This window comes from Hemibagrus wyckioides, linkage group LG14 (genome assembly GCF_019097595.1).
Source record: "Hemibagrus wyckioides isolate EC202008001 linkage group LG14, SWU_Hwy_1.0, whole genome shotgun sequence".
Classification (NCBI taxonomy): Eukaryota; Metazoa; Chordata; class Actinopteri; order Siluriformes; family Bagridae; genus Hemibagrus; species Hemibagrus wyckioides.
In genome coordinates this window covers 9,488,016-9,504,362 of record NC_080723.1, presented here as the reverse complement: position 1 = coordinate 9,504,362, position 16,347 = coordinate 9,488,016, and the positions used below count along the sequence as shown (strand labels likewise).

The 16,347-nt window shown below is 39.1% G+C and overlaps 1 protein-coding gene across 1 annotated transcript; it reads right to left on the bottom strand.

Annotated features, from left to right (window-relative positions):
* Window positions 1-1,344: 1,344 nt before the first annotated feature.
* On the bottom strand, window positions 1,345-4,922 carry LOC131365114 (F-box only protein 7-like). Its single transcript, XM_058408734.1, has 8 exons — window positions 4,839-4,922; window positions 4,286-4,540; window positions 3,527-3,671; window positions 3,351-3,431; window positions 2,703-2,798; window positions 2,396-2,572; window positions 1,665-1,711; window positions 1,345-1,566 (listed from the first exon to the last, which is right to left on the bottom strand). The coding sequence occupies exons 1-8, from the start codon at window positions 4,920-4,922 to the stop codon at window positions 1,366-1,368; spliced, it is 1,086 nt and encodes a 361-aa protein (XP_058264717.1). The 3' UTR covers window positions 1,345-1,365.
* Between the last annotated feature and the right edge of the window lie 11,425 nt (window positions 4,923-16,347).

The following is a 16,347-nucleotide window of genomic DNA, read 5'->3' as shown; positions in this document are numbered from 1 at the left end:
AACCACATGCACACTTTGCAGTGCTTAAAATTTTTTGAGTATATTTTATGAAGTATTTTCGGGTTGCAGTTGTAACTCTTATCATATAGGTAGTGGAGGTAGGATTAACCCATTATTGTATATTGAACTTTCTGATGAATATACTGAAGTGATGTTCCCTCCAAAATCCTTTTTTTTTTTTTTTTTTTTACAGTGCAATGCCTTTGCACTTTAAGCAAAGAGCTTTAGTGCCATCTTACTTTAATGTGTTATACAGTAACTCATATGATTTCACCCAAATCATCACTCATTCATTTTTGCTTTTCGTGACAGATGCCAAATTAAGTTGTATCACTACAATGACAATAAACACTCTTCATCTGTAATATAAATGGCATCAGGCGTGTGTCAGGTCAACAGTTTTATAGCATGAGAACCATCAGTCTGTCACTTAGCATTTCTGTTCAATTCAATTTGAGGGGAAAGATTTTTTTTTTTAGAATTCAATTGCATTCTGGGAAGCAAGGAAAATGAGCAAACTGTTGGCTTAAATAAAAATGCAGATCTTCGTCATCCAAAGTGCAAAGTAACACTAAAATGAAATGAAACTGAAGTGAATGAAAAATGATTAAAGTGATGCAATACGAAGATGCTCTGACAAAGATCTTTCTGCAGAGGCTGATATTAAAAGATGAGACCTCAGAGACATACACAAACAGGCCAAGGATTCATTTTATTCACTATCATTTCCATTCTGTCTCCTCTGTTATTGGGTTTTCCATCATTTCTTCACTGTGCTTTGCCTATTTGGGGTTAGGGGACCCAAGAGCAGACAGAAGAGACTAAATAGGTAGGGGAGTCTTTAATGACAAAAACAGAGGGGCACTGAGATCATAATAAGGCATAGAAAAGCACAAAGTATAATTTCCCCAAAAAGGCAAAACAAAAGGTAATCCGCTGGAAAAGGCATTTAAATATGGGTAGCAATAAGGGGGGAGATTGAGAGTATGTGCATGAGGTGCTACCATGAAGAGAAAAACACAGCGGGATCAAAACTCTAGGCTGGGATGCGGAAGAGCCTTTTTCTGTTTTTTAGTTTTAAGCCTGTTATGATAAAATCACGACTTATCTCTGCTTACTTAAAAAGTCCACATAAATCTTTTTGCAAAATATTTAGTTTATTCTGGAATGTTGAATATGGAATTGATAAAGCATTTGCCTGTCTCTGGAGCATGCATGGTGATCCAAGAGTTTTTAATTTTTGTAACATTTTTAGATGCCTGTGGGTCGTGTAGAAGTATCTGGAAGGTGTTTTCAGATGAAGCCTCTCCTGGTGTTTTGTGCTCAGCTCCTGTCTGGCCTCAGCAAAGGGTGTTCAAAGGCAGGTCAGAAAAGCGGTTCGTTACCTGGAAACCGGCCAACAGGGTAGTGGTGTGGGTGAGGCAGGATGCCGGGTGGAAAAAAAGGATGTGGTCGAGGAGGGATGTAATTTCGGCGGTTGGGATAAATTGGGGGACCTGGGAAAGGGTAAAAAGTCGGTCTATATTGGCGCCGAGTCTTCTTTTGATAAAATTTCTTTTTGTAAAGCTGTGAATTTCAAGTAAGAGAGAAGCATCAGTGAAGTTCACAATAAATGTCATTTTGGAATAAAACATATTGTACAATTAAGTTTTCAATTTCTGTACCTCTTTCCAGTCTGTGTCTCTGTGCTCACTGTCAGCATGAAAATTCACTGCACAAAAAAAAAGACATTATCAGACATTAGAAATTTATGAAATCACAAAGCAGAATGTGTAGAGGGAAAAAATGACAGGCGTAAAGCCAGTATTGAACTGTCCATAGAGTTCAAATATAGAGTGCACTAGAGCAGTTATCTGTTATACAGTCTGTGCTGCTGTGGTGTGACCAGTACAGTGTCCTGAAATGCAAAACAATAACCTATGCCAGTATGCTTAGGCATTTGCATGGCAGTGTACACGAAACTTTGTAGGCCACTTTCGACAATATCATTTCAGCCAGTCGTCTAGCCATCACAGTTCGGTTCTTGTCAAAGTCACTCAGATCTTTATGCTTTCTACACATCAACTTTGAGAAATGATTAATACATGACACGGTAACGAGATCTGATAGACTGAATAACAACATCTATGACATGAGGACTTCACAGCACCTGAGGTGTCATATACAAATAGAGCTTCAAAGTCAGATAAAATTCCGAAGTCTACTTAATAGTTATAATGTGGCGATAATGTTGGAGATTCAACGTTGTGCTCTAGAGCTATCACGAGCCTTACAAGTGCAGAAGATTCCTAGTTTGGTAACAGCACAGACTCTCCACAAAAGAAAGCGATCACATGACTAGTGCACTCTTTCTGCAGTTCAACTCTATAGCAGTGTCTGTGTGATGTGCTGATACCTCTGAAGTCACGATACACAAAGTGTTTCCAGAGTGAGGCATCTTGGGTAACAGAGTGCAGGCGTCTGCATACTTTAGACAGCTTTAGGATTGAGGGAACATCCAACAGCCGCATTATCCTTAACAGCAGCTCAGGGGGCAGCACAGCCAGACCAAACAGTGCAGGGAGACCCAGTGCTGCAGAGCAAGTAGGAGATACACACACAAACACATACATGGTCATTTTGTTTACAAGTGGGTCTACTGTAACAAGTGTGCAAAGGGGTAGAAGAGTAAAGGAAAAGCTGGATCTGATTTAAAGGTATACCTTCTCTAGCTTTTGCAATGAGTGGGTAAGCCAACTGATCCTTAAAAACACGAGACAGTTTCTTCAAATCTCTGTAGGCCACGCCAGCATTTCCACCTACAAAATCAAAACCTCTTTAGTTCACCAGACAAATAATTAAAAGCAATTGTATTTTCGGGCTACATAGAAACATGCACAACAAACAGTTTACATCCTCATATAACTATAATAACAGACAGCAAATAGAGTTACAATGTCTGATATAAGCCTAAGTTAGAGGGGATTCTATATATATATATCTATACTTATATGTTTATCATAATTATAATGTTCATTTCTGAAGTATGTCATACAAAATTTTTTTTTACAGTGCTCCACAGTGGTTACACTTGTTTAAATTCAACAGCTGTTCCCTAGTGTACTGCAATTACTTATAAGAAAGAAAGAAGCCACCTTTATTTGTCACATATGTATTACAGCACAGTGAAATAATTTTCTTTGTAAATCTGAGATTGTTAGAGGTTGGGGTCAGAGCACAGGATCAGCCATGATAGCAGAGAGGATTAAGGGCATTGCTCAAAGGCCGGGGCTAACACCCTTGATCATAAAATTAAGGTCTAATGACATAATGATATTTTGATTAAATGTACATAGTGTCATATTTTGTACCTGCCCACTCCTCAGTCACATAAGCGTCCAGTTTCAGTGCCAGCTTCTGTGAAAACTCTACTGCACCAGTCTTCAGAGTGGCTATGAGAGAGAAAAAAAGACACAATGACAATATCATCAGCTGCAGCTACAAAGAATATTTACACCTTACTAGGTAACTACACCACCATGCGTACCATTTATGACAAGTGTTTGGCCCATAGGCACGGCAACCACCTCTACCAGGCTGTTCTCACAGAGTGGGTGAGAGTACTGCAGCCTGTAGAGACCCCCTGCTGCACGCCAGCCACTGGGCATCTCTCTGTCTCTGACATCACAACCCTGCACGCATCACACAATCCAATCAAATGACATGTTCTGGGTAAATTATACAAGCCTTCAAATCTAGGGGAATTAGGTTAAAATACATCTTTACAATATTATTTAAGATGATAAATTAAAAATGTTTAATTAAAAAATAATTGGAATGGTATAAATGATCCTTTGATCGTGCTTTGCTTAAAGCTGCTATGAGAAGTTGGTTCATATACAAAAGAAAATTGTGTTAATGTTACTACGATAGCCAAGATGTGCTTAGTGTGACGCAAAGTTACAGCACTAAATCATCAATTTTAACACAAAATATACAGAGCAATATGCCGAAGTGACGATCAGTTGATTACTAAATCGATAATACAATCAAATTACTCAACTGCTGCAGGCTGCACATGTAGTGGGTGTGTCTTAAACACTCAAACAATCACCAAGCTTTCTTTGTTTGATGGGTAAAAGTAAGTTTTTAAAAACACATTTTTCAAAAAATGCAATAAAGCTACATAATATAAATACTGTGCAAAGACACTCTATAATTTTTAATACTAATATTGTCTTAGAATTAGATTTATGTGTATGACTTGTGCATTAATGGGTCAGTTGTGTATTGTGTGACCTCTGACCTGTGGCAGGAAGCCGGTTTCCAGCAGTAACACGTGTGCCGCTAACAGCAGGCAGTCTGAGGTGCTGTTGATAGTCTGATACAGCATCTCTAGAGAGTGAGGGACCTCACCTTCCTCAGCTTCAGAGCACAGCATGGGCTTAGGGATGAAGAGGCCCACTGACTCCTCTTCTGCCTTATCTCTCTCCATATCAGTGTCCTTAGTGTCAGGATCACATGCACTCTCTCGACTCTCATGGCTGCTGCTGGCATCTGACTGAAGGAATAGATATAATTTAATAAATGTAATTTTATTAAATGTTATTGTTATTCCGAATTTTACATTCCTATAAGCTGCTTTGCAACAATATCCATTGTTAAAAGCTATAGAAATAACACTAAACTGAAGCAAATAGTGTGAAGAGTAATTAAGTAAAAACAATTTGTGATTATTAAAAACATTTCCTTCACTTTTTAATTCAAAATATATCATGTTACCACAGAAAAGTGTATCATGAAATCATTAACAAAATACTGATATTATATTGTCATATTACACGCATCACAGCACTCACCTGGTGTGTACCTAATCCAGAGGGACTCTGCGGAGTATTCTGCTGATCAGCTGAAACGATGTGGTTGCTGTGAAATGGAAGCATCTAGGATCAACAACAGCTCAGCCAGAATGTGGAGTATAGTGTAGTGTTAAGTTGGGTAATGTATAGAGTGGAGTGGTGTAATGTGTAGAGTGATGTATACTGTAGATTGTAGAGTGGTGTATAGTGTAGAGTGGAGTATAGTGTAGAGTGGTGTATCGTGTAGAGTGGTGTACACTGTAGAGTGGTGTATAGTGTAGAGTGGTGTATACTGTAGAGTAGTGTATACTGTAGAGTGGTGTATACTGTATACTGTAGAGTGGTGTATACTGTATACTGTAGAGTGGTGTATACTGTAGAGTGGTGTATACTGTAGAGTAGTGTATACTGTAGAGTGGTGTATACTGTATACTGTAGAGTGGTGTATACTGTAGAGTGGTGTATACTGTATACTGTAGAGTGGTCTGTAGTGTAGAGTGGTGTATACTGTAAAGTGTAGAGTGGTGTATAGTGTAGAGTGGTGTATACTGTAGAGTAGTGTATACTGTAGAGTGGTGTATACTGTATACTGTAGAGTGGTGTATAATGTAAAGTGGTGTATACTGTATACTGTAGAGTGGTGTATACTGTATAGTGTAGAGTGGAGTATAGTGTAGAGTGGTGTATCGTGTAGAAAGGTGTATACTGTAGAGTGGTGTAGAGTGGTGTATACTGTATACTGTAGAGTGGTGTATACTGTATACTGTAGAGTGGTGGATAATGTAAAGTGGTGTATACTGTATACTGTAGAGTGGTGTATACTGTATAGTGTAGAGTGGAGTATAGTGTAGAGTGGTGTATCGTGTAGAAAGGTGTATACTGTAGAGTGGTGTAGAGTGGTGTATACTGTATACTGTAGAGTGGTGTTATGTGTAGAGTGGTGTATACTGTAGAGTGTAGAGTGGTGTATAGTGTAGAGTGGTGTATCGTGTAGAGTGGTGTATAGTGTAGAGTGGTGTATACTGTAGAGTGTAGAGTGGAGTATAGTGTAGAGTAGAGTGTAACGTGTAGAGTGGTGTATACTGTAGAGTGGTGTTATGTGTAGAGTGATGTATACTGTAAAGTGTAGAGTGGTGTATAGTGTAGAGTGATGTATAGTGTAGAGTGGTGTATCGTGTAGAGTGGTGTATAGTGTAGAGTGGTGTATAGTGTAGAGTGGTGTACACTGAAGAGTGGTGTATAGTGTAGAGTGGTGTATACTGTAGAGTAGTGTATACTGTATACTGTAGAGTGGTGTATACTGTATAGTGTAGAGTGGTGTGTAGTGTAGAGTGGTGTATACTGTAGAGTGGTGTATACTGTATAGTGTAGAGTGGTGTGTAGTGTAGAGTGGTGTATACTGTAAAGTGTAGAGTGGTGTATAGTGTAGAGTGGTGTATACTGTAAAGTGTAGAGTGGTGTATAGTGTAGAGTGGTGTACACTGTAGAGTGGTGTATACTGTAGAGTGGTGTATAGTGTAGAGTGGTGTATCGTGTAGAGTGGTGAATACTGTAGAGTGGTGAATAATGTAGAGTGAAGAGTGGTGTATAGTGTAGAGTGGAGTATAGTGTAGAGTGGTGTATCGTGTAGAGTGGTGTATACTGTAGAGTGGTGTATAGTGTAGAGTGGTGTATAGTGTAGAGTGGTGTACACTGTAGAGTGGTGTATACTGTAGAGTAGTGTATACTGTAGAGTGGTGTATACTGTATACTGTAGAGTGGTGTATACTATAGAGTGGTGTATACTGTATAGTGTAGAGTGGTGTGTAGTGTAGAGTGGTGTATACTGCATAGTGTAGAGTGGTGTGTAGTGTAGAGTGGGGTATAATGTAAAGTGAAGAGTGGTGTATAGTGTAGAGTGGTGTACACTGTAGAGTAGTGTATACTGTAGAGTCGTGTATACTGTACACTGTAGAGTGGTGTATACTGTAGAGTGGTGTATACTGTAAAGTGTAGAGTGGTGTATAGTGTAGAGTGGTGTATACTGTAAAGTGTAGAGTGGTGTATACTGAAGAGTCGTGTATACTGTACACTGTAGAGTGGTGTATACTGTAGAGTGGTGTATACTGTATACTGTAGAGTGGTGTATAATGTAAAGTGGTGTATACTATATACTGTAGAGTGGTGTATACTGTAGAGTGGTGTATACTGTATAGTGTAGAGTGGAGTATAGTGTAGAGTGGTGTATAGTGTAGAGTGGTGTATATTGTAGAGTGGAGTATAGTGTAGAGTGGCGTATACTGTAGAGTGGCGTATAGTGTAGAGTGGAGTATAGTGTAGAGTGGTGTATAGTGTAGAGTGGTGTATAATGTAGAGTGGTGTATAGTGTAGAGTGGTCTATAATGTAGAGTGGTGTATAGTGTAGAGTGGTGTATAATGTAGAGTGGTGTATAGTGTAGAGTGGTGTATAATGTAAAGTGGTGTATAGTGTAGAGTGGTGAATAGTGTAGAGAGTATAGTGTAGAGTGGGGTATAGTGTAGAGTAGTGTATAGTGTAGAGTGGAGTATAATGTAGAGTGGTATATAATGTAGAGTGGTGTATAGTGTAGAGTGGTGTACAATGTAGAGTGGTGTATAATGTAGAGTGGTGTATAATGTAGAATGGTGTATAGTGTAGAGTGGTGTATAGTGTAGAGTGGTGTATAGTGTAGAGTGGAGAATAGTGTAGAGTGTTGTATAGTGTAGAGTGTTGTATACTGTAAAGTGTAGAGTGTTGTAATGTGTACAGTGGTGTATACTGTGGAGTGTAGAGTGGTGTAATGTGTAGAGTGGTGTATACTGTAAAGTGTAGAGTGGTGTAATGTGTAGAGTGGTGTATACTGTGGAGTGGTGTATACTGTAAAGTGGTGTATACTATAGAGTGTAGAGTGGTGTATATTGTAGAGTGGTGTATACTGTAGAGTGGTGTATACTATAGAGTGTAGAGTGGTGTATAGTGTAGAGTGGTGTAATGTGTAGAGTGGTATATACTATAGAGTGTAGAGTAATGTGTATATGTATACTATAGTGTGTAGAGTGGTGTATGCTGTGGAGTGGTGTATACTGTGGAGTGGTGTATACTGCAGAGTGGTGTATACTATAGAGTGTACAGTGGTGTATACTGTAGAGTGGTGTATAGTGTAGAGTGGTGTATACTGTGGAGTGGTGTATACTGTAGTTTGGTGTATAGTGTAGAGTGGTGTATACTGTAAAGTGTTATAGCATATATCTACTCTACACTGTAATGTGTAGAGTGGTGTAATGGGTAGAGTGGTGTATACTGTAGAGTGGTGTATAGTGTAGAGTGGTGTAATGTATAGAGTGGTGTATAGTGTAGAGTGGTATAATTTGTATAGTGGTGTATACTGTAGAGTGGTGTATAGTGTAGAGTGCTGTATACTGTAGAGTGGTGTATACTGTAAAGTATAGAGTGGTGTATAGTGTAGAGTGGTGTAATGTGTAGAGTGGTGTATACTGTAGAGTGGTGTATAGTGTATAGTGCTGTAATGTGTAGAGTGGTGTATACTGTAGAGTGGTGTATACTGTAAAGTGTAGAGTGGTGTATAGTGTAGAGTGCTGTAATGTGTAGAGTGGTGTATAATGTAGAGTGGTGTATACTGTGAAGTGCAGAGTGGTGTATAGTGTAGAGTGGAGTATAGTGTAGAGTGGTGTAATGTGTAGAGTGGTGTATAATGTAGAGTGGTGTATAGTGTAGAGTGGTGTATACTGTAGAGTGTAGAGTGGTGTGTAGTGTAGAGTGGTGTATACTGTAGAGTAGTGTATACTGTAGAGTGGTGTATACTGTATACTGTAGAGTGGTGTATACTGTAGAGTGGTGTATACTGTATAGTGTAGAGTGGTGTGTAGTGTAGAGTGGTGTATACTGTATAGTGTAGAGTGGTGTGTAGTGTAGAGTGGTGTATACTGTAAAGTGTAGAGTGGTGTATAGTGTAGATTGGTGTACACTGTAGAGTAGTGTATAATGTAGAGTGGTGTATACTGTACACTGTAGAGTGGTGTATACTGTAGAGTGGTGTATACTGTAAAGTGTACAGTGGTGTATAATATAGAGTGGTGTATAGTGTAGAGTGGAGTATAGTGTAGAGTGGTGTATAGTGTAGAGTGGTGTAGAATGTAGAGTGGTGTATAGTATAGAGTGGTGTATAGTGTAGAGTGGTGTATAGTGTAGAGTGGTATAATTTGTATAGTGGTGTATACTGTAGAGTGGTGTATAGTGTAGAGTGCTGTATACTGTAGAGTGGTGTATACTGTAAAGTATAGAGTGGTGTATAGTGTAGAGTGGTGTATACTGTAGAGTGGTGTATAGTGTATAGTGCTGTAATGTGTAGAGTGGTGTATACTGTAGAGTGGTGTATACTGTAAAGTGTAGAGTGGTGTATAGTGTAGAGTGCTGTAATGTGTAGAGTGGTGTATAATGTAGAGTGGTGTATACTGTGAAGTGCAGAGTGGTGTATAGTGTAGAGTGGAGAATAGTGTAGAGTGGTGTAATGTGTAGAGTGGTGTATAATGTAGAGTGCTGTATAGTGTAGAGTGGTGTATACTGTAGAGTGTAGAGTGGTGTGTAGTGTAGAGTGGTGTATACTGTAGAGTAGTGTATACTGTAGAGTGGTGTATACTGTATACTGTAGAGTGGTGTATACTGTATAGTGTAGAGTGGTGTGTAGTGTAGAGTGGTGTATACTGTATAGTGTAGAGTGGTGTGTAGTGTAGAGTGGTGTATACTGTAAAGTGTAGAGTGGTGTATAGTGTAGATTGGTGTACACTGTAGAGTAGTGTATAATGTAGAGTCGTGTATACTGTACACTGAAGAGTGGTGTATACTGTAGAGTGGTGTATAGTGTAGAGTGGTGTATACTGTAAAGTGTAGAGTGGTGTATAGTGTAGAGTGGTGTATACTGTAGAGTGGTGTATAATGTAGTGTGTTGTATAGTGTAGTGTGGTGTATAGTATAGAGTGGTGTATAGTGTAGAGTGGTGTAGAATGTAGAGTGGTGTATAGTATAGAGTGGTGTATAGTGTAGAGTGGAGTATAGTGTAGAGTGGTGTATAGTGTAGCGTGGTGTATAATGTAGAGTGGTTAATAGTGTAGAGTGGAGTATAGTGTAGAGTGGTGTATAATGTAGAATGGTGTATACTGTAGAGTGGAGTATAGTGTAGAGTGGTGTATAATGTAGAGTGGACTGTAGTGTAGAGTGGTGTATACTGTAGAGTGGAGTAGAGTGTAGAGTGGTGTATACTGTAGAGTGGTGTATAATGTAGAGTGCTGTAATGTGTAGAGTGGTGTATAGTGTAGAGTGGTGTATAGTGTAGAGTGGCGTATAGTGTAGACTGGTGTATAGTGTAGAGTGGTGTATACTGTAATGTGTAGAGTGGTGTATAGTGTAGAGTGATGTAATGTGTAGAGTGGTTATAGTGTAGAGTGGTATATACTGTAAAGTGTAGAGTGGTGTATAGTGTAGAGTGCTGTATAGTGTAGTGTGCTGTATACTGTAGAGTGGTGTATAGTGTAGAGTGCTATAACGTGTAGAGTGGTGCATAGTGTAGAGTGTTGTATACTGTAAAGTGTAGAGTGGTGTATAGTGTAGAGTGCTATAATGTGTAGAGTGGTGTATAGTGTAGAGTGGTGTAATGTGTAGAGTGGTGTATACTGTAAAGTGTAGAGTGGTGTATAGTGTAGAGTGGTGTATAGTGTAGAGTGGAGTATAATGTAGAATGGTGTAAAGTGTAGAGTGGTGTATAATGTAGAGTGGTGTATAGTGTAGAGTGGCGTATAGTGTAGAGTGGTGTATAGTGTAGAGTGGTGTAATGTGTAGAGTGGTATATAGTGTAGAGTGGTGTATAATGTAGAGTGGTGTATAGTGTAGAGTGGTGTAATGTGTAGAGTGGTATATAGTGTAGAGTGGTGTATACTGTAGAGTGGAGTATAGTGTAGAGTGGTGTAATGTGTAAAGTGGTGTATAATATAGAGTGGTGTATAGTGTAGAGTGGTGTATACTGTAGAGTGGCGTATAGTGTAGAGTGGTGTATAGTGTAGAGTGGTGTAATGTGTAGAGTGGTGTATACTGTAATGTGTAGAGTGGTGTATAGTGTAGAGTGATGTAATGTGTAGAGTGGTATATAGTGGTATATACTGTAAAGTGTAGAGTGGTGTATAGTGTAGAGTGCTGTATAGTGTAGTGTGCTGTATACTGTAGAGTGGTGTATAGTGTAGAGTGCTATAATGTGTAGAGTGGTGTATAGTGTAGAGTGTTGAATACTGTAAAGTGTAGAGTGGTGTATAGTGTAGAGTGGTGTATAGTATAGAGTGGTGTATACTGTAGAGTGGAGTATAGTGTAGAGTGGTGTGATGTGTAAAGTGGTGTATAATGTAGAGTGCTGTATAGTGTAGAGTGGTGTATACTGTAGAGTGTAGAGTGGTGTGTAGTGTAGAGTGGTGTATACTGTAGAGTAGTGTATACTGTATACTGTAGAGTGGTGTATACTGTAGAGTGGTGTATACTGTATAGTGTAGAGTGGTGTGTAGTGTAGAGTGGTGTACACTGTATAGTGTAGAGTGGTGTGTAGTGTAGAGTGGTGTATACTGTAAAGTGTAGAGTGGTGTATAGTGTAGAGTGGTGTACACTGTAGAGTAGTGTATAATGTAGAGTCGTGTATACTGTACACTGTAGAGTGGTGTATACTGTAGAGTGGTGTATAGTGTAGAGTGGTGTATACTGTAAAGTGTAGAGTGGTGTATAGTGTAGAGTGGTGTATACTGTAGAGTGTTGTATAGTGTAGTGTGGTGTATAGTATAGAGTGGTGTATAGTGTAGAGTGGTGTATAATGTAGAGTGGTGTATAGTATAGAGTGGAGTATAGTGTAGAGTGGAGTATAGTGTAGAGTGGTGTATAGTGTAGCGTGGTGTATAATGTAGAGTGGTTAATAGTGTAGAGTGGAGTATAGTGTAGAGTGGTGTATAATGTAGAATGGTGTATACTGTAGAGTGGAGTATAGTGTAGAGTGGTGTATAATGTAGAGTGGACTGTAGTGTAGAGTGGTGTATACTGTAGAGTGGAGTAGAGTGTAGAGTGGTGAATACTGTAGAGTGGTGTATAATGTAGAATGGTGTAATGTGTAGAGTGGTGTATAATGTAGAGTGCTGTAATGTGTAGAGTGGTGTATAGTGTAGAGTGGTGTATAGTGTAGAGTGGCGTATAGTGTAGACTGGTGTATAGTGTAGAGTGGTGTATACTGTAATGTGTAGAGTGGTGTATAGTGTAGAGTGATGTAATGTGTAGAGTGGTTATAGTGTAGAGTGCTGTATAGTGTAGTGTGCTGTATACTGTGGAGTGGTGTATAGTGTAGAGTGCTATAATGTGTAGAGTGGTGTATAGTGTAGAGTGTTGTATACTGTAAAGTGTAGAGTGGTGTATAGTGTAGAGTGCTATAATGTGTAGAGAGGTGTATAGTATAGAGTGGTGTAATGTGTAGAGTGGTGTATACTGTAAAGTGTAGAGTGGTGTATAATGTAGAGTGGTGTATAGTGTAGAGTGGTGTATACTGTAGAGTGGCGTATAGTGTAGAGTGGTGTATAGTGTAGAGTGGTGTAATATGTAGAGTGGTGTATAGTGTAGAGTGGTGTATACTGTAGAGTGGCATATAGTGTAGAGTGGTGTATAGTGTAGAGTGGTGTAATGTGTAGAGTGGTATATAGTGTAGAGTGGTGTATACTGTAGAGTGGAGTATAGTGTAGAGTGGTGTAATGTGTAAAGTGGTGTATAATACAGAGTGGTGTATAGTGTAGAGTGGTGTATACTGTAGAGTGGTGTATAGTGTAGAGTGATGTAATGTGTAGAGTGGTGTATAGTGTAGAGTGGTATATACTGTAAAGTGTAGAGTGGTGTATAGTGTAGAGTGATGTAATGTGTAGAGTGGTGTATAGTGGTATATACTGTAAAGTGTAGAGTGGTGTATAGTGTAGAGTGCTGTATAGTGTAGTGTGCTGTATACTGTAGAGTGGTGTATAGTGTAGAGTGCTATAATGTGTAGAGTGGTGTATAGTGTAGAGTGTTGAATACTGTAAAGTGTAGAGTGGTGTATAGTGTAGAGTGGTGTATAGTATAGAGTGGTGTATACTGTAGAGTGGAGTATAGTGTAGAGTGGTGTGATGTGTAAAGTGGTGTATAATGTAGAGTGGTGTATACAGTAGAGTGTATTGTGGTGTATAGTGTAGAGTGTTGTATACTGTAAAGTGTAGAGTGGTGTATAGTGTAGAGTGGTATATACTGTAGAGTGTTGTATAATGTAGAGTGGAGTATAGTGTAGAGTGGTGTATAGTATAGAGTGGTGTATAGTGTAGAGTGGTATAGAATGTAGAGTGGTGTATAGTATAGAGTGGCGTATAGTGTAGAGTGGAGTATAGTGTACAGTGGTGTAGTGTAGAGTGGAGTATAATGTAGAGTGGTGTATAGTGTAGAGTGGTGTATAATGTAGAGTGGTGTATAGTGTAGAGTGAAGTATACTGTAGAGTGGTGTATAGTGTAGAGTGGAGTATAGTGTAGAGTTGTGTATAGTGTAGAGTGGTGTATAGTGTAGAGTGGTGTATAATGTAGAGTGGTGTATAGTGTAGAGTGGAGTATAGTGTAGAATGGTGTATAATGTAGAGTGGTGTATACTGTAGAGTGGAGTATAGTGTAGAGTGGTGTATACTGTAGAGTGGACTATAGTGTAGAGTGGTGTATACTTTAGAGTGGAGTATAGTGTAGAGTGGTGTATACTGTAGAGTGGTGTATAGTGTAGAGTGGAGTATAGTGTAGAGTGGTGTATACGGTAGAGTGGAGTATAGTGTAGAGTGGTGTATACTGTAGAGTGGACTATAGTGTAGAGTGGTGTATACTTTAGAGTGGAGTATAGTGTAGAGTGGTGTATACTGTAGAGTGGTGTATAGTGTAGAGTGGTGTATAATGTAGAGTGGTGTATACTGTAGAGTGGTGTATAATGTAGAGTGGTGTATAATGTAGAGTGGTGTATACTGTAGAGTGGTGTATAATGTAGAGTGGAGTATAATGTAGAGTGGTGTATAGTGTAGACTGGTGTATAATGTAGAGTGGTGTATAATGTAGAGTGGTGTATACTGTAGAGTGGAGTATAGTGTAGAGTGGTGTATAGTGTAGAGTGCTATAATGTGTAGAGTGGTGTATACTGTAGAGTGGAGTATAGTGTAGAGTGGTGTATAATGTAGAGTGGTGTATAATGTAGAGTGGTGTATAGTGTAGAGTGGAGTATAGTGTAGAGTGGTGTATAGTGTAGAGTGGTGTATAGTGTAGAGTGGTGTATAATGTAGAGTGGTGTATAGTGTAGAGTGGTGTATAGTGTAGAGTGGTGTATAATGTAGAGTGGTGTATAGTGTAGAGTGGTGTATAGTGTAGAGTGGTGTATACTGTAGAGTGGTGTATAGTGTAGAGTGGTGTATACTGTAGAGTGGTGTATAGTGTAGAGTGGTGTATAGTGTAGAGTGGTGTATAGTGTAGAGTGGTGTATACTGTAGAGTGGAGTATAGTGTAGAGTGGTGTATAATGTAGAGTGGTGTATACTGTAGAGTGGAGTATAGTGTAGAGTGGTCTATACTGTAGAGTGGATTATAGTGTAGAGTGGAGTATAATGTAGAGTGGTGTATACTGTAGAGTGGACTATAGTGTAGAGTGGTGTATACTATAGAGTGGACTATAGTGTAGAGTGGTGTATACTATAGAGTGGAGAATAATGTAGAGTGGTGTATACTGTAGAGTGGACTATAGTGTAGAGTGGTGTATACTATAGAGTGGAGTATAGTGTAGAGTGGTGTATACTGTAGAGTGGTGTATAGTGTAGAGTGGAGTATAGTGTAGAGTGGTGTATACTATAGAGTGGAGTATAGTGCAGAGTGGTGTATAGTGTAGAGTGGTGTATACTATAGAGTGGAGTATAGTGTAGAGTGGTGTATACTGTAGAGTGGTGTATAGTGTAGAGTGGAGTATAATGTAGAGTGGTGTATAGTGTAGACTGGTGTATAATGTAGAGTGGTGTATAATGTAGAGTGGTGTATAAGGTTGAGTGGTGTATACTGTAGAGTGGTGTATAATGTAGAGTGGTGTATACTGTAGAGTGGTGTATAATGTAGAGTGGTGTATAATGTAGAGTGGTGTATAGTGTAGAGTGGTGTATAATGTAGAGTGGTGTATACTGTAGACTGGTGTATAATGTAGACTGGTGTATAATGTAGAGTGGTGTATAGTGTAGAGTGGTGTATAATGTAGAGTGGTGTATACTGAAGACTGGTGTATAATGTAGACTGGTGTATAATGTAGAGTGGTGTATACTGTAGAGTGGTGTATAATGTAGAGTGGTGTATAATGTAGAGTGGTGTATAATGTAGAGTGGTGTATAGTGTAGAGTGGCGTATAGTGTAGAGTGGTGTAATGTGTAGAGTGGTGTATAGTGTAGAGTGGTGTATACTGTAATGTGTAGAGTGGTGTATAGTGTAGAGTGATGTAATGTGTAGAGTGGTGTATAGTGTAGAGTGGTATATACTGTAAAGTGTAGAGTGGTGTATACTGTAGAGTGGACTATAGTGTAGAGTGGTGTATACTCTAGAGTGGAGTATAGTGTAGAGTGGTGTATACTGTAGAGTGGTGTATACTGTAGAGTGGACTATAGTGTAGAGTGGTGTATACTATAGAGTGGAGTATAGTGTAGAGTGGTGTATACTGTAGAGTGGTGTATAGTGTAGAGTGGAGTATACTGTAGAGTGGTGTATACTGTAGAGTGGTGTATACTATAGAGTGGAGTATAGTGTAGAGTGGTGTATACTGTAGAGTGGAGTATAGTGTAGAGTGGTGGAATGTGTAGAGTGGTGTATACTGTAAAGTGTAGAGTGGTGTATAGTGTAGAGTGGTGCATAGAGTAGGGTGGAGTATAATGTAGAATGGTGTAAAGTTTAGAGTGGTGTATAATGTAGAGTGGTGTATAGTGTAGAGTGGTGTATACTGTAGAGTGGCGTATAGTGTAGAGTGGTGTATAGTGTAGAGTGGTGTAATGTGTAGAGTGGTGTATAGTGTAGAGTGGTGTATACTGTAGAGTGGTGTATACTGTAGAGTGGCGTATAGTGTAGAGTGGTGTATAGTGCAGAGTGGTGTAATGTGTAGAGTGGTATATAGTGTAGAGTGGTGTATACTGTAGAGTGGAGTATAGTGTAGAGTGGTGTAATGTGTAAAGTGGTGTATAATACAGAGTGGTGTATAGTGTAGAGTGGTGTATACTGTAGAGTGGCGTATAGTGTAGAGTGGTGTATAGTGTAGAGTGATGTAATGTGTAGAGTGGTGTATAGTGATATATACTGTAAAGTGTAGAGTGGTGTATAGTGTAGAGTGCTGTATAGTGTAGTGTGTTGTATACTGTAGAGTGGTGTATAGTGAAGAGTGCTATAATGTGTAGAGTGGTGTACAGTGTAGAGT